At 33.7% G+C, this 19,755-nt stretch overlaps 1 protein-coding gene across 8 annotated transcripts in view; it reads right to left on the minus strand.

The window, feature by feature from the left end:
- Nucleotides 1-18,082, minus strand: part of LOC116342188 (protein sidekick) — a 94,237-nt gene extending 76,155 nt beyond the window's left edge. For all 8 annotated transcript variants that reach the window (XM_031769700.1, XM_031769698.1, XM_031769697.1 and 5 more), the window contains exon 1: nucleotides 16,826-18,082. In XM_031769700.1, the coding sequence (XP_031625560.1) occupies nucleotides 16,826-17,087 (262 nt within the window). In that variant the 5' untranslated portion in view covers nucleotides 17,088-18,082. The remainder of the gene's footprint in view (nucleotides 1-16,825) is intronic.
- Between the last annotated feature and the right edge of the window lie 1,673 nt (nucleotides 18,083-19,755).

Below are 19,755 nucleotides of genomic sequence, written 5' to 3' on the forward strand. Positions count from 1 at the left end.
AAGTAAATCACGGCGTGTGTTGTGCCAGAAATTAACTTTTCAATGCCGAAATTCAAATGTCTTTTGAACCAAGAAAATAAAGATCCATTTTGACCTCACGACATTCGAAAAAGAACAAAGTATCTTACGAAATGTTGTCAACAATTTTTGATGTGCTCTTTTCCACTTCGAAACAGATTTTCTTTTTAAGGCGGTAGCGCACCGCCTATTCAAAATAATGATAAAACAACTACTAAAGCAGTCGTTTAACTAGCAACACTGGTAAATTGTGTGGTGTATAAATTGGGCAAGCGACATATTCAACACCATGAACTACAAAAAATACGAAGAAAACAAATTGTCCACACAGAAAAACCGGTTTCCGGTGATTCTTGAACATGTAATGAAATCATTTCAGATATACTTTATAAGCCAGCGAACAAAAAAATGAAATCTTTTTTTAATAGGTTCATGAATAGCATTTAAAAACACATTCAAACAATAAACAGATGAATCGAAGATCCGGTCAAGTTGGTGGGCTTATGGGTGCTTAGCGCTATTTTGTATTGGTATTAGAAATTGGACATCGATTGCATGACGCGCTTATTATTCATATTTTTTTTACACAACTCAATTACATTTTATGAGTTTGTATATTCGGCGATTTTCATGTGTCGAACAAAACATAAACAGTTAATAAGTATGAATGATTTTATTGCGGATAGAATCGATCTGTTGAGTCTATTGCTCAATAGTGAACATTGAAGATTACACAAATGGTCAAAAATTGTGGTTTTTTATGAATATATTCACACAATATGCGCGAAGGTAATAATGCGAAACTAAGGCATTGACAACGAAGCTTCTTTTTTTCTCTCTTTCTGGCTCTCTTCATATTTCACCTTTGCCCGTCTAAGAAGATGGAAATATAGATGGTTTGATTTTTTTCAAGTGTGAGTGTCGTCATCATCTCTTGCCTTATTGCACAGTAAGCAATATTCAGCATTTTCAATAATTTCGATGCGCACAAATCAATTCGCTGAACAGAAAATACTTTTTAATTGGACTCAAAACCATAACGAATACAAAAAATCGGCATGAGACCAATTTGAATTTCATGCAGAAGCTAAAAAAAGAATTTAAATGAAAAGAGAGAGATGAAAAAATGTAACTTTTCAACATTTCAACCAGGTGAATAAAAAAATATAACAGAGAGCAATGAAATTATAGAAGCATTTGAATGATTCAATGTTGAAACGTGGAAAAGCATATTTGAGAAAAGCCGAATAAAAATTCAAATTTTTTTCTACAATGGTTCACTGCAATAGTTCACCGCATGCAACCTGATCACTTTTTTATTCAATCTCAAATGAGCAATGCGCATAGACAAACGTCGATAGTGAAAATCTGATTGTTCTAGTTTTATTTTTATTCGGAGGCTCACATCGAACGATAAAAAAGAGTGTCACATCGACACATAAATAATCTAATCTTTTTATGTGGACATCTATTTTGGTAAATTTATTGCTTTTAAAATGGACTATTCAAAAAAAGCACAACAGGTGATCTTGTCGTCATGCTTTACTTGTTTTTAAATAAAAGATAAGAAAGATTTGGAATGCACAGTTGCAAGAGCTAACAATTTTTCAAATTAATTACGGCTTACTGTAGGCATCCGATTTAACCCAAACTGACTTTGATTGATGTCACTTTCCTTTTGTGCTGTTTAAAAACCGATTTGAGAACTTTTTCTCTGTCGTTGGTTTACAACTTTATGAAGGGCCATTAATTTGGATATAATTAACCACGAAAAAAATACACTCATGAATAATTAATCCAGTTGAGTATTTTCTTTGTTGTGATAAGATAAATCGTTTTAAATAGAATCATTACGTTGATACTGGTAATGATTTTATCGAAGTGGTTGTTGTTATATATTTTTTTAAGTACAAATTAATTGAAGTTTGTAAGAGTCAATAAAAAGAGTCCTCACCGGGATGTTTCATATTCTTCTTGAGTTTTGTCAACCGAGCGTATCGAAAGCGATGGTGTTTGTTCATGAGATTGGCATTCACAAAGTCGCCTTTTTCTCTCTCTTTTTCAAGTGCTCGATTATCGACTATTTGGATACAGAATGCGAACCAAACCAGTCATTGAACACTTTTCTCCATAAAAGCAAAGCAAAAAATGCGAAATTCCAGTGAAATAAAATGTACATGATTCTGTTTGACCGTCTTTCTTTTCCTTTGTGTCGTTTCATTTTTCGCATCTTGTTCGACGAGTTTTTCGCCTGAGAAATGTTTCACTTCAAACGCTGTGTGTATGTGTGTTGGTGTAGTCGCTGGTAAAGCGACCGCGAATGTTACATGATGTATCATCATCGATTGGTATGCGGTAAGTAGTGAACGCAAAGAACGAAACAAGCAAATGTCCATGGATGGAATGCTTAAGTTCTTTCTCGTTTTCTCGATCGCACGGTGAAAAAACTAGAGAGCACACAGCGAAGAATCGACGAAAGAACAGAAAAATGAGACAATCAAAGCGAAGTTCATTTACCGCTTGCTTGCCTCGTTCTTTCGTTCGATGTTGAATTGCTATGTGCGCGTGTGTCTGTGAATTGTTTGTGTATGTAGCAACTTTGAATGGAAATTCGATTATTCGACAAATGTTGTATTGATTAAACAGCGAGGCGCGTTCCATAGAGTAGTTTTGGTATGCTCTTGTTTTCGGCTTAATTAAATTGCGTAAAAACATCGATGCCCACAATCAAGCAAACTCTCCGCATCTCACCACTGCCGCACACAAACACAATCAAACTAAGTGCAATGAATTATTACCATGCAATAAATTCACAATAAAAACTAAACTTTTTGTTTTCATTCTCTCTCGGATAATCAAATTCCAATAACCAAAACTGTTTCCGCATCGAATACAATGTGTATCAAAATTGAAATTAGGCCGTAAATAAAACTGAACCAGAATACGAGAAACGGTCAGAAAATCTGTGCAAACTCTGTACACGGCGTGGTGCTGGAATGCGCATCGGCTACTCTTTTTATGTGTGTGACTCATGGAATGGGCCAAATGATGATTCATTGACAAATAAAATATTGAATTTTATTACATGTTTGGATTTAAGAGAGAGAGATACATATATTTCAATCGGAAACTGGTAATCCATTTCGAAATGATTTATCGTAGCGGCCGAATTTACAGTTTCAATTCGTAAATGGAATGTCAGAAATGTTGTATTTAATAGATACACATTAAGTGCAATTTGTTTTCAATCTGTTTTCAATCGACTAGATTTGATTGATTTGAAATATGTTCGAATTGTTTATTATGCGCCACAACTTTTGAATCAACAAGAAACAAAAGAGCAATTCACTTTAGACGAGAAACCTTGATGTCAATTTTGGATATTATTTCAATTTTCACAGAAACAATTTCGATTTCTCTCGTCTGAAATGCAATTTTAAACCGGTGCCTTTCAAAGGAACCGTTTCGCTGAGGGTTTTTGTTTTCTTTTCAAAATGTCTGGCATTTAATAAATGTATCGCAATTAGTGACATGCAAGCAAATTATTATTGAATATATGATGAATTTCGAAAATGTATTTCATTTTCAACGTGATTCTCTTCGTTTCGGTTTAATATCGTATGCGATACGTCGCCTGTGGCACACACACACACAAGCACATGCATTCGAACATATTTATTATGTCTGGTCAGCGTAACATTTGTTGTGAGAACAATGGAAAATATGTCACTTTAAAGTTGAATGGATTGTTGAAGTGAATGCAGTCAAGGCCTTTTCATCAATCGTCTTTCAGTTCAGACGATTGAATTTGGAAAATTGAAAAATTAATCCATTATTTCCAAACAATGTCAATTTTGTTGGCTGAACACCACTTTTTAAATATTGATTCTCAGCTCATTTTCACATCGTGAATTTTATATGAAGATGCCAATGTGATATGGGGGTTTGAGACAATCAATACTGAGTCTGTTGCAAAATGCATCTGCAAGCATTTGTCATTCGGCCAAAATTGATGTTTCGATCCGTACGGCGCTAAGCAGATGTTTTTCTATTTCAATAAATTCATTGAGAATTGACCGGATGATGCTACGTTTGGCGCAATAGAAACGGCTTCTGAAATCTTATTAATACATAATGTACGTCAATGCAACACGAAATTTACAGAGGAAATGTTAATGTTCAAAACGTGTCGATTGATTAAACACAATATTAAATGACCGAAAGACCGATTTAATTAAATCGAACCTATTTTTCAATAATAGAGTCACAATGAATAATAACTCCGAGAACAAAACCATAATTTTTCACAAGTTCGTTTGTTTAAACAACGTTTTTTCGTGTACTCTTAGCAAATTAAAACCTTTTGTATGTTTGAAATCGAATATGAGCGATGAAAGGGGACAGAGAGAGAGAGAAGGAAGAGGAGGGGTATGTGCAAAATCGTACGTAGGTGGATATATCTATTACAAAGGCGGCTTTTATGGTATTTTGCATTGTGTATTTGTTTGTTTGTAGGCTGTATATTAATATCTATTATGTTGTCAGTTTAGTATGTTATTTGCTACTATGGATGTGTATTGTGTATACGAACAAAAGCCATAGAGTTCGATTTTTCGTCCAATAATGATCTCATTGTCGACGTCGTTATCCTTTGGCTTTTGCATTTTGAGCGAGTCCATCCGTTTTGACTATTTGCTTTGCAAACATCCGGCAAATGCTATAAATTCAAATGCAAATACTCCTTATTTTTTGCTCATTTTCCAAATTAATTTTCGAATCTCTAATTGGTTCTTTCCAATCGGTTTGATTCGCCGATTGGTCGTTGTCACACACAGACTTCTTTTCCACTAACGTTTTATCTCTGGCAAAGAACAAAATTGGAAAATAGTGAAAAAAATGCAAATTTTTGAGATGATGAAAACTGGAATTCAAAAAGCCATAGAAACACAGAAAAATGATAGAGAAAAAGGAAAATATGATGCCATAGACAGAACTGTATCCATACTTTGTACATTCAACTCTTTGGAGCCGTTTTTCTCGTGAATTCCTTTTTTTCTCAATTTCTCTTGCTGTGCTACAGTTGATGAAAATTTTAATTCAGTTCGATGCATTTATGTCGCATCGACATTTCAAAAGAATCGTGAGCTCGAGTGATTGATTTCGATAAAACGCCTATATGCATCTGACCCATTCACCGATGCTATTGAATATATTTTGAGTGGATCATCATCTTTTGTGCTATTTAAGCTCCACCTGATTGTCATTTTATAATTTAAATGGATTGCTCTTTTCTTTTGAAATGTGATAGGCTTAATTTCATTTTAGGCCCCATTGCAATAGAGTTTCAATCAAATTTCCAATTTACGATTAAGTTTTTTTTATAAAAAAATCTCGGCAAAAAATTAAATCGAAGAAAAAATGGCCATCGTATACATGCAATTTAATTGACGTTCCACATGCACTTCTCAACACCATTCATTTCCAAGAAATAAAAAAGTTTTTTTTCTAATATAAAATAGTTCGTGATTTTTGTGTGCCACAAACACGTCGCCGAGGAACCTAAAGCAGCAAATTCAATAGAAAAATCGCTAACAAAAGGCCGGACTCCGATCTCGATTTTATTAGAAATGAATTTGAGTGACAGCCGGTATTAAATAGCACGAACCACGTAAAATGGCGATTTATTTTAATCGAAACGAGTTTAAAGTTCTCCAGTTTGCGCCCATATTATAATGGCCATTTGTAAATGGTGTATTGTAGAAATGAAGACAGAGAAAAAGTTCAATTAAATGTTTTACACAATTTTTTTTTTGTTCATCTTTTTCTACGCGTATAATTGAAACGGCGATTTAATATTGTCGTCTCTTCATTTCTTTCATCAATAGTGTCCATGTTCGTATGGTTGCGGTTACACACCAGAGTTTGAAATAATGATTAGTTTTTTCAATTCATTTATTTGAAAATCAATTACCATTAGTTAATGTAAATTGAAATTTTCAATTCATTTTTTTCAATTCATTAAATTGAATTTTCAATTACCATTTACATTCAAATTGAGAAATGAATTGAAATTCATTTCAATTGCGTGAAGTTGCAGAGATTCTAGTTGGCTCCCATATCACTACTCTCGATTGTTTTCAATTTTTTACCGTCAATTCATTTATAATAACATTTTGAATGTAAATTAAAATGTATATATATTTAAAATTTAATATTAATATACAAATTAAAAAAATTAAAATTTGAAACTGTTTTCATTGCTGCGATTTCTTTTAAACTTATTGACACAGCAACGAGCAACCGTTATTGTTGAATGTGCGCATTCAAATATTAACCTCACTTTTGACATTAGCTATGCACAAATGCCGCATAAGACATCAATCTCTACAACTTCACGCAATTGAAATAAATTTCAATTCATTTATCAATTTGAATGTAAATGGTAATTGAAAATTCAATTCAATGAATTGAAAAAAATAAATTGAAAATTTCAATTTACATTAACTAATGGTAATTATAATTGAATGAATTGGCATTGAAAAATTCAAAACTCTGTTACACACCAATGCCATGCTAAGCCACTTCGACTGCGTTGGCAGAATAAAAATCGAAACGGAAGAATGTTCGTTTTTTCACCTTATTCCACTTGCTGCCACTTTTAATTGCACATTTTTATAAATAAAACTATCTAATGAATATTTATCGTTTGCAGCGCAGCGAAAAACAAAAGCGAAAAGATTGGAATCGCATTCGAAGAATTCTATTCTTATTCTTGTGTATTTTGAACGACAATCAGTCGATATGAGTGTTCTAAGTGCGATAAAATGCATTGAAACACCATTTGCCTCTTATCATGTGGAGACTCTATTTTGCCGACGGTCTCACAATTATCGTCTTCATTGTCCCTCTTTCCTTCGTCTACCTTTCTTATTAAATTGAAATAATTTCATGTTTAGATAATAATGATTCATTTTACTGAATAAACCCAACCATTTTAATGTGTTTTGCACACATATAGAGATGTATATATTTTAATCTTGGTGCAATTTCTTTCTTCAATCTCTCTCTCTCTCTCACTCTCTCTCCCTCGACTTTCAAATGCAAATCGGACGAACGACGGACAGAAAATGCTGGTTTGTGAGAAGTTCAGCGAACGAAATAATTGCATATTATGCATTCATTTGGTTATTGTTGCAGGTTTTGACGTTCTTAACTCAATTGAGCTTAGCGGTTTACGGGACGGGCTGCGTTTACTCATATTTCTCATAAATACACACACACACACATGAATGAAAGACAATGAGTAGTTCAGACTCACCATCGTAATGAAGGAATTGGATTTATGTACACAATGATGCCGCCATTTCCCATGGGTAAATTCGCAAATTTTCTGTAACATTTATCGTGGTCATTACGAGATTTCTATCTCTTTCTCTCTCTCTCTCTCTCTCTCTCTGTCTGTCTACTTTTCTCTTTTGCCATTTCTATCTCTCTCTATCTCTGTCTCGTCAACAGGTAACACACTTCAGACGTACTTGCACATGCATTCGTTACGTTCTTGTTTGGAGATTTCATTTTAATGCATAGAATACGCGTTTACATTGCGCAGTGTTTGGGTAATTGAAATTGTGTTCCATTTTCAGTAGAAAATAGCGGATAAAATCATGGGTCACCACATAATTTCATTTAACGTGAACATGCATTCGTGGCAAAGTCAAACTCATTTTTCAGATTAATCGCGATTCGTTCATTATGATTTTCGGTTTGGTCTGGTAATAATGATTAACAAGGTAGGATATAAAGGTATTCGTAAACGTAAACATCGCGCCAAGAAACACTCATACATGAATATTTTTCACATAGTTTACATTCAAATGAAAATGCATGGAAGGTTCATCACAGAGCACCGAGTCGATGTTCATGTTTGTTTCATTATTATCAATCATCAGTCAGTAAATCAGAATGGATTTTATTGTGAAAATTTTCCAGGAAATTGCACGAAACGCACAACCGAATCGATTGATCTCCGTGAGCATCGTTGTCATTCAGCACCTAATTATTTAACCAGCCATAATTCAAAATAAGCACACACTGTATACGTAATTTTTGGTAATGTGGTTTTGACACACATGCCGGGTACACACGTTCGATTGAACGGGATTGAAATATGCATCACCGGTTTGATTGGGGCCATTTTGATTCGGAGCTATTGAATTGCATGAGGTCCAAAATGGAAGGAATGTCGCTATTGAATTGTTTATCTGCCAATGGCATTTTGCATATTTCGAAACCCGGATGGGAATTCGTTACGAATTTCCTTCGTTACACGCATCTATGCTGTTAACTCAATTCTGATATATTTATCAGATTCGGTCGATTAATGGCATCATTCAAAAACCCGTTGATGAGCGTGCTCATTTCAGAAATCATTTCGGAAACATTTCATTGACATTATTCGACGTGAAATGAAAATGGAAATTGAATCATAAAACCATTTTCTAAAGCCGGTCATAGAATGCGATGGTAAAAACGAGTATAACCATTAAAAATGTCTTCGTTTTCGCCCATTACAAAGAAGCTGAAATAAGAACGTCAAACATCATGAATAACAAGTCAAAACGTATGCCGCGGATAATAATTAGCAGTTAATATCGAAATAATATTGATATGTTGATAAACATGGTCGGGTTAATGTTGAAGCTCTTTCAATTTCTACTTCATCTTTCATTTTAATTTCAGCTCATTGCCATAAAACTTCTGGCCGATCGCCCCGTTTTCATTTTATTAGAAAACGCAACTGCATGAATTCAACTCTTTAAATACTATAATGCTAACATGTCTGTCTTTATTTAAAATGAGCAAGATAGAACTGACTGCAAAGTAAAAAAAAAGAAGATAGTATATAATTGACGGTTGAACAGAATGTGAACATGGTAAAAATGTCAGCATGTTTTTCTCTCGGCTAATTTCATCTGATTTTTATTTGAGCCGTTGACATTTTAAGTTTTTCGAAATAGCGCGTTTTTTCGTTGCTCTTCATGTGAAAAATGTGATGTATTCATATTTTTGCTGTCAGATTTTGCCGTTTGCGACGCATACCTGAATGCTAAATTGAATCTATGTACTATCCAGCAGTCAGTTAACAGGTAGACTTTACATATGTACACAATAAAATATGAAATCTAAATATTTATTATGGATTTTTTTTTCATTGCGCTTCCCTTTTATTCTCAACTTTTTTTCTGTCTCCTCTCTCCAGTTTTTCGTTTTTTTTGTCGTCTCACATCACATTCTTTCTGTTCGTTTATTCTCTCCTTTTTTGTGTTGCTTCCTTCGCCTCGATATTCTATCAATTTGAACAAGCATGATCATTGTTCAGTCACCGACGCAGTTGTATGCATTTGCATGCAAATGGTAAAACATTGTGCATGTTTCAAAGCGTTTTCATTGTAATCGATGCCACATTCAAAAAGAAAACGATAAACACAGAAAAAAAGGTAAAAGAAGAGTCTGATGCTTGTGAAACCGATGCATGTATTGCTGCTGGTGACCGCATCATTAATTTACTTGTTTAAGTATCGTCATACAATAAACATCTTAAAGAACTTTAAAATGTCGTCTCGAGTGTATTGCATTTGAATGTTCTGTATATTGGCGGCGCTTCTCTTTGGTTCTTCGACATTTTGTGTGTGAGTGTGGATGTTAAAAGCATTTCTACTCGTTAAATAAGCGGCAATTAAAAGTGGCAATCGCTTCGATGGATGATACATTTTCAAGTGTTCTTCCTCTCTGGAACAGATTTTTTTTATCTTGAATTATGTTTAACAAACTGTTTGACCTGAAATGCATACGTGATAATGCAATAAATAAACACAATTTTCTCTCGAATATGTTTTCTCGTATATGTGTCAAAATTTGGATTTGGGATTAGTTCAAATATGCATGTTTTGAAATGCAATCCAATTACTTTGTTGATAGAATTAGATTTTTTTTTTAAATTTACGAACAGAAATTGACTTCTCGGATTTCAACGAATGAGATTCGATTTATTTGTGGAAGGTTTGACATTAAAAATGCGCAATTCGATGAATATTTTGGTAATTCGATCAAAATATTCCCAGAAAATAGCAACGGAGTGAATATAACTCATACATATGTGAGTTTTTTTCATAGTTCTTGATTATCAGTAGAGTTTTGCACATAAAAATAAATCAAGCGCTTGATGTATGTGTGTGAGTATGTATGCGGTCATATTTTCCACTTGTGAAAAGGCACTATATTTCGTCCATAGATCGTGTCAGTTTTAATTATTCATCCATTTGCCACAATAAAAATTTGGATATTGAAAATGTCAACGGCTATGTTACCATTTATTTTTGTTCACCCCGCGTTCTTGTTGTTGTTTTTTTTTCGTTATGCATATATTTATTTTCGATTGCGATTTTTTCCATATGAGCACGAGTACAGTCATTCGGTTATCGCAAGCAATGTTTTTTTTGAACTCAAATTGTTTTCTCTCACAATTTTAGATTCGGATATGAATTTACCCGGTTTATATTGTTTTATTTGTGTTGTATGCTTCTTATCAGTTACAACGTGCATACTCACATAGCCAACAGTGCGTGATTTCATTCGCATTCCCAGGCCAATTACAATATATTTACTCTTTTTTCTCTCGCTCAAAAATGTTGAACTATGCTTTCAAGCGAACGCGCACTCGTTTTCCTGGTCTATTTACTATTTTGATATCGTAAAGTGATTCTCGTCGCAAACATACCGATAAAACGCTCGTTTGCAATTGAAAACCAAAAATATATATATATATATATATGTAAACATATTTTAACTCGTGCCTTTATCCAAATAAAGTGCTTTTTGTAATGAAGCTATAATTGGTGGATTTTTGATGAATTTTTGTTCGTTCTTTATTTCATGATTGTTTTACTCTTTTTTTATATTTGCCGCACACACATAGCACTCCGATTTTGGAGGCTAAGGATTTATGATATCCATTCACATTAATCACCTTTTAGTTTTGACAGCTTAAACAGACGAATCGTAAAAGGCAGTTTTTTTTCACGGTTTTATTTTTCTTTCCAAAAACCAGCCATAACAATGAAAATGTTGGATTGAAAAAGTTGTATACACTTTTCACGACACACAAAAAAATTTGTGAATAGAAGTGTGCACAAAAAAGTAGAAATTTCACCGATATAATTTTTGCTCGTTAATTTTCGCAGCATATAAAAGAAACTGTTGAAATAAGCATTTGTTTAACACGATTTGTGCTAGTTTTGTTTGATTTTCCTACATGAAATGCTGTGTGTTTTGTGTTTTATGTTTTTTGCGTGTTAACAGTGAAATGCGCGTGGTCGGAAAAAAGATGAGCACAATTGTCACACACATACAGATGTACTCGACAACGATACGGTCGAATCAATTACGACGGTCGTCACGATTTCCTCAAAGCCAAAATATAAACACAATGGAGCTTCACACAAAGCAACGATATCATCCAGTGACAAGTCTTCCGCATCTTCGTTTGGTGAAATTAAAAGGAAAATTTAATGCAAGAAAAACTCCCATGCAAAAGAGAATGTCGCTCATTTATCTGCATTTTAAGATCACTTGCCGAGCGAGTGTCATTGTTTTAGAGCCACAGACAAATTGGTCCAATTAAAAATTTAACGCAATTGAACGTCACAACAACAATGTGAGACACATTGCCGTTTTCTTTACTTTCACAGTGCATCAACTAATGCATTATTCTTAAGGCTCTTTTATTTTACCAGTCTAATGTATCTGGCTGTAAAATTCAATATAAAATCACAGAGTTTGAATCAAATTCTCTCTTTGGCCAATTTATCATCGATGCGGTTTGCTTTGAATTTATAATGCAATTTCTTTTGTTAACAGACGCAGTCAAACGAAATAAATGTGTATGCTCTTATTAAAAGTTCTTCAACTTTAATTGAGCGTTAATTCGAAAAGCTATAAATAATTCACAATAAATAGATGAAACGAAAGCGAAAATGGATGATAATAAATCGACCCGAACAATAGTCGATGTACCAGAATAATTCAAGCTGGTGTCGATATTTTTATCGCATTCAAATTGATTCAAATTGTTCGCCCTACCAAAAATATTTCGGCTTAATTATGGGTGCAAATTGGCGGAAGTAAGTTGACGAAATTCACAAGTTTTGGCCCATAAATATACATCGCATCTGAAAGAGGGCGATTTTCCACTGATTTGCTTGAAATCTTAAGCATTTTCTTCCGATTATTGGTTCCCTAAATTTGCCACAGTAAATTTTCATTTCTTTTCACAAAACAATCCAAAAATAATTCGACGCCAAAATGTTTTTATAATGCTGAAATCGGAAAATGATTTAAAGTTTTCAAAGTGAAAAGAAAACAAATCCGATTAATACGAGCACATAGTGTATGAGTGCAATGAAGAAAAGAAAAAAATGTGCAAAATTATAACGGAAGTATGTTTAATACAATGAGTCACATTAAGAGGTAGCAATGTAACACAATCGATGTGAAGGGAATAAAAAGAAAACAAATTGAGCACGATTGGCAGCATTTCAAGGACAGTTCTTGTTACCCTTTAAAAAAAAAGAGACGATATTTTAAAGACAGCCGGTTTTAAAAGCCATGACGAGGGGTAAGATTATACGTTCATGCTATTTTTGGTGTGTTCGAGCACATTCTATAAATACAGTTCCGAGGTGGTGATTTGATACAGCTGCGCTTTGACTTTCGTATTTGAATGATGATGTAATTTAGCATTTTAAGCAATGTCTTAGTTTGTCGTCATAGGCGAACACAGAAAGCCAATTGAATAATGTTCCACTGATTTTCCGAATAAATTGGTCCATTATGTACGCAACGATGTCATTTATATACGTTAGCGATAGTGAAATTAACCGTAAAATAATTAAAATCATATTATTCGCTTTGGACATTATAAAATTGTCAAGGCCATCAGAGTGACCATTCCATCGCGACAATTTCATGTTAATAACATTTGAATTTCTTGAATGACCGAAAAAACAGTTCCATTTTGTTATTACGAAAACTTGAATGTTCATTAAGGTTCACCGAGACCGTTAAATAGTTGGACACAATGAAATTCCAAAAGTAATAAATTCATGTCACTGTTGTTTCATTAACAATTCAATTTCAGATATCACAATAGTCACTTTTCATACAACACAAGTGCATTTATTGAATTGTGTTAAGAAATCAAATTAGTTGCTTTGAAGAAGAAGAATGCTTTGAATTCTGAATCCTTAGAATGCCAAGCAATTTAATTCACTTTTTCAGAGACAATTACATGGTTGTGTATGTCGCTGTGTGCACTGGCATTCAAATGGTTTTGTAACAATTCTTCCTAGTGTCATCAAGTATGGCACGTGAATTAAATGTTTAATGCGCTTCTGGGTGATGAGCACAGCTTGCTTTATAAGAGTAAATATGGTATTGGCGTTGACAACACATTTTAGTTACATGTGATATATTTTACTCAATTTCAACTCTCTTATAGAATTCGAAGAGTTCTTCCACACATCTATAGAACTTTCGTTAATTTTCATCTTTTGTTTGGCATTGTTCTTTTCGTTTTCATTAACATTGTTTCTTGAGTTTCAAAATAGAACGTTTGGATTAAGGTGTACACATGACTCGACGCATGTATTTACCGCAGACACACACACACTCATTGCCCTGTGGAAAAGACGACAATGTAAAAGAAGACAGACATGTGGACACTGTGAACAAGTGTTCCGTGTAAAACAATAGTAGATAGAGGAAGCCATATACATGAAAGAATGGATGGCAACGACAAAAAAAAATACCGACCTGTTTTCGAATTTTAAGCGTCGGTTCAAAGGCATAAAACTCCAAAAGCGAAAGACAAGTGAAAAAAAAAACATTGTTTACGACAGAAAAAAAGGCGAAACAAATGCTGCACGTTATGTATAGTGTAAAAAATCTAAAGAAGTGACTGAAAATTACAAAGGAGAAAATGTATATATGTTCGTTGCCAACATGTCCGAGGAAGGCCTTTGCATATACATGAAACCAGAGACATTTTAAAGACATTCGTTTTTTTTCTCTTCTTTTATTACTTCACTCGAATAAAAGACAGTTTACTTTCAATGGCCGTCTCGTTGAGGGTATAATGAAAAAAAAAGTTGACGCATGCATTTCTCAAGCATGAACTTTGTTTGGCTTTTCAACACAATAGACACCACATAAGAGTGACATTGATGCGAAGAAGAAGAAAAATAGAGGCATATCTTTCACTAAACATCAAGTGGTCATCGAATCGTTCAAAATCACTGGCGACAACAACCTTGTCACTGCGATATTTTAAATTCATTAACACTTCACAAATTAAAATCACATTCGAAGTGACTTTTCATGTTGCATTTCGTTCACTAGTTTATGCCATTATGCATGTATCGAGCATTAAATGGAAGTTTTATATTAGTTTATTGCCTTTTTACAACTCAGACAAAATGTTTTAAAAACAATCAGTTTTTGTTATGTTATAGTTCCCTGGCGTGAAATTCGCAGCGGATTTATTGCGCCTCATACATACAATATAACACATTGTTTTGTTTGTTTTTTTTTTTTCATTGAGCACCATAACATAAAAATCTGCTGATAAAGACTTGGCTTTTAACTGCTTTCCTATTTTGGAATATTTTAAATACCATCGGAAATTGAACAATTTTGAACATAGCTAACGCGGTCATCAATTTTTCATTTAGTTTTCTTTTTAGTTTCAAAAATGTGTGTATAAACCAAACACTGGCCAATGGAAATATTGATGATGAAATGTGTATGAGTGCCAATAACATGATTAAAACAACCGTTAAATAGAATGGCTTTAGGCATTAAATCCTTTTTTGTTTCATCCTTATGCTTCGATTGCAATTTCCCGGAAATTTTTAATGGTTTAGAATAAACAGTTTTTCCAACGAAATTCACCAGCGAATGTTTTTTTGTTAATTCAAAATGAAATGTTTTTGTTTCGCAACATAAAATTATGGTGAAGCTGTTGAAACTAATGATTTCAAATGGTTTGCCTCATTACAGCTATCGTTCTAATGCTGACGAGGAAAAAAAACACGAAAAACTGAAAATGATGTGAAACAAACGAAAAAATCTCTCATCGCAAAACAATGGCAACCGTTTAATAAAATGTTATTCCTCTGGCACAAGATCGTAAATTGAGATCCACACCAGAATACTCGGTTCATCACAGTTGTTTGCTTAGTCATGAATGTGTTGTTCTATCATCGGTATGTTAAATAGAGGAAAAAGGTAAGAGAAATTGTTATTATGGCCGATAAAAAGAATAATTTATGTAATTTGAGGTAAAAAAGTAGATATACACACACGCCAACAAGAAATGTAAAGCAAGGCGAAGCGAAATATATTTGAAATCAGAAAACGCTTGTTTGGCCACGAATGTAGATAACAAAAAATACAATGTCTAAAGAACGAAAAAAAAATTTGTTAAATATCAGGTATAAAATGTTTGAATGCACACAAATGCATTCTAAATGTGTGTTTGTGTTATTTATCTGTTTCTATCTTTTGACGAGAAGCAAAAAGATTCTCGCGTCGTACACAAGCACAATCATCACATTCGCCTGTCGGATGTGTATCTAGCGTTACGAGAACATTTTTGTGTGTAAGAAATTGCAGAAGCAGCCAACAGTTTAAATCAACACAAAAACGTTAAGCGTTGACTCACAACAGCAACGAATGAAATAGAAAATGGGATTTTGAGTGTGTGTTTGTTGAATTCACATGACGTTTTTTTTTTTCCTCTATTGAATTCGTGCGTCGATTATTACCCGGGTTGATGAATGTGTTTGTTATTTATGTATGATTTTTCTATTTCATTCTATACATCTCAAACGCATGGTTTCTTTTTCTTCTTTTTGGTTGAGAGCGAATGAAGAAAAACAAATCGAAAGATACATTAACAGTGACGCGGCAATGCCTGAGACACGACTTCGTTCATCATATGGAACGCATTGATTCTGCTTTATATCTATTTTCACATTCTCATACCAAAACGGTATTCCATATCTTTTTTTTTTTCCTTCCAGAGCCTATTACTTAAGAAACATATTCGATGTAATCGACGGTGTACACTCATTGGATTGTGTAAGTGTGCGTTTGGTCTCTTTTCTCTCACTGCCTCTACATTTTTTTTCTTTTCTCCCTATAATGTTGTGCATATGTGCATGATCCGGTTCGATGCATTACGAAAATAAAAAGTGTCTTGCATTTTCAGGTACACACAATAACGCGTACATTTAATACATATACCAAGTGTATGCGATCGTTCAACCATTTCAATGCAGAACATTTAACAACACACATATGCCTCAAGTCATGAAACTGAATCTCGCATATGCTAACCGCACCAAATGAACGCGAATGTGGCGATTGTTAGACCAAGTTAAAACAGAAGAGAGAAAAAAAGAACACAATCACACAAAGTGTTGTATGGCAAGGTAAACGAGTGCAATATACAGACAAAGCGACAAAATCACAGTCAAAGTATATGTGTATGTGCGATCGTTAAAGGTATTTGTGTTGCTGCAAGAACTATCGTTACGTTTATTTTGTTCATAATGTACCAAGACCCTTGTATCAAAAGACACACATGCACCCATGTCTTGTGATCGTTGCGAGACGTTGCATCAAAAGAAAACACTCACACCAAGAACGTCATGCACGCATACGTATAATAAATATGAAGAAAACTTACCGATACACAATGTATATCCGAGTAGATGACACAGTGTTAGTAAACTTATGAACATAGTTTTGGTTGTTGTTGTTGTTGCTTTTGCCGTTGACGATGTAAATTTGATTCGCGATGCAAACCAATTTAACGATGATGACGGTAGCCGCTGTGATTTTCTACGAACTTTCATTCTTTTATTCATATTTAATATTTGTTCCTTATTATCACTTATTAAACGACTATTTGCTGAATAGTCTGTGTCTAAATCAACATTTAAATCCATATTTTCCGCTTTTTTTATTCGTTCAGTTCGTTCACACGTATCGATCAGAGAAAATTTCCCTATAAAATTTTATTGTTTGACAAAGATTAATAATATCGAGACAAAACTCCGAGATTTCGACACGCACATGTTTGCCAACACAAGAATCCCATTAATCCACAAGATATCTTAGTTAAAACACATTCTCCGCTTTTATTTAAACCAAATTCATTTTTTTATGTTTTTATTTGTTACGAATTCTCTTTTTTTTCTTCGACGTCATATGAATGACATAATAATTTTAATGAATCGCGTCTAGTTTCAGCACACTAATATGATAATTACATTTGGTTGCGGCGCGTTTTTGTGTTTGAATAAATTCTGCTGATCATTTGGTACGATAAAACAGTTTTTCCCTCAAAATTCTGTATCTGATCGTCAATGTAAATAACTGACATTTGGTTGGTGCACAGAAAAAAAAATTCTGTTACTTAAATCAGGCTTCACTGTTGAAAAAATTCACTCACATAAAAACTAGCACCAAATAAGTCGGATTTTTTTCTCTTTTTTCCGTTTTGTTGTTATTTTTTTTCTTACATTGTATTCGAAATAATGAATATGTTTGATTTTAAGAAATCCTGTTTTGTACTTTTACACAAATCGATTTTTTTTTACTTTGAAACTGCCATTGACGGACTGTCCATGTTTTATTGTTTTCTCAGAATTACAAGCACACCTGTGTAGATTGCACCTTTTCTGCTTGTTCTCATTCAACTTAGATCAACACTCATTGAACCATTCACTTTAAACTTCAATGTTATTTGGAACAAAAATAATTTTACCCCAGAAACGTTTTTTTTTATCCAAAAATTGGGTGTTTTTATTGCACAATTTTTTGTTGTTGTTGTTATTAAAATATTTTTTTTTTTCGTTTACTGCCAAACGAAACTCGAATGATCTTAATCCAATAGGTCGACACAACGGGCGACGTGCAGCAGTACGTACCGTTTGGTACAGCATTCAATATACTACTAACCACACGAACACTTTTTGGTAACGTTGGTTCTACTTCATTCACTCTACCTATACAAGCATGTGCTGCTGCTGCTGTTGTTGTTGTTGTTGGCTATTGCTGCGATCCACACTGCAACGAACATCTACTGTATACATTCCGTTGAACACAATCGTTGCGGATGTGTGAATTCAGTGCGACTGTGTGCTTGTGAACGCGAACCGGTTTTTCTTCTTTCAGCCGTACGTTTAACTTGTTAGCATACATTGTTTGTTTATTCTCAGCACTTAGTTTCGATAACCAACACCATGCAGTGTCGTGAAACATGGATATTGAATAGCATTTTCACCATCAGCGACATCGAACGGATGATAGGATAAATAGTGAGATATATTCGAAAAAAAGGAAAAGATTTTCAGACATTCTTAGCGAACAGAAGTCTTTTTGAAAATTGAAAAAAAAAATGAAAGGAGTGATATCCAGGATGTTTAAGGATTTTTATTATGAAAAAATTGTTCAATGGTTTAAAAAAAAAAAAAGAAGCATTCAAGAGTAAGGTAGTTGAATAAAATTTTCAAATACAAGCGATGGCAGGTCATATTGCGTACTAGTGCAAGAGTGCATTATGTTTGCACGCTCTCTACGATTGTCAACAATTCCAATTGCCACTTTTGCGATTTAACTCGGCTATAGACGGGTTCTAATTTCAGCGTTTTTACGGCAATGTTTTTACTTGGACATGTTTTTCGTTTTTCCAATCAAATTACGAGTGCCGAAAAACATGCTCAAAGGCACTTGGCCAAGGATGCAAATCATCGACGATCCAAGTGGTGACTTCATAAAGCCAATTGAATTGGTTCAGTTTAAATGCCGTGAATTCAAATGGTATACTACTACTAATCAAATCATTCAAATTGTTACCATAAATAGCATCTAAAAAATATATAAAACATTCTCTTAAAGACAAGAGCCGGTATGTAGTTGTGAAAAGTGTAAAAAAAATAAAATAGAAGAAGGTTCCACAAACAGAGGCTTGATATCAATTAACATCGACAGAATTGTACTCAAGAGAACCATTACAACATCGAAGCAAATCCAAGACTTAGAACTACCGTGTATCTGTCTTATAGTTCAAATATCGTGTTGCAATATTTCCACCGGAAAGAAAACTTGAATTAACTTTCCTCAATTTAGAATTCAATTTCTTTGCTTTTCAATGGTCAATCAAGCGGATCCAAATTGTGCACATATGTTTATCATGTGGATACCAGACATTATATTGAGATGTTTTCAGCCTCAACTGAAATGGAGTGAAAACAATAAAAGTGATTGTTATAGTGATTGTAGCAATGTAAGTGTTATTATAACCATCACTTCCATTGTTTTCACTCAATTTCAGCTCCTGACGATATTTGGCTGAGCTGATTCATCTGGCTGAAAATATCTCAATATAATGTCTGGTACCAATAGCTATAATATTCTGAATTGAATTCCTGTCGGTGACATTTCCTGTCACGCTGCAAAATTTAACATCTATTCATGGATTCATCGGTGGTTTTTCTTGATCCTAGCAAAAATAAATGTTCAATCATTCAACAATGAACTTTAATGAAACTTTTACGTGATACAATCAATTCCAATTTCAAAAATCGCACAAAACCTGCAAATATTTCCAAT

This window comes from Contarinia nasturtii, unplaced genomic scaffold (genome assembly GCF_009176525.2).
Source record: "Contarinia nasturtii isolate CC-2019 unplaced genomic scaffold, AAFC_CNas_1.1 Cnas_scaffold_810, whole genome shotgun sequence".
Lineage (NCBI taxonomy): Eukaryota > Metazoa > Arthropoda > Insecta > Diptera > Cecidomyiidae > Contarinia > Contarinia nasturtii.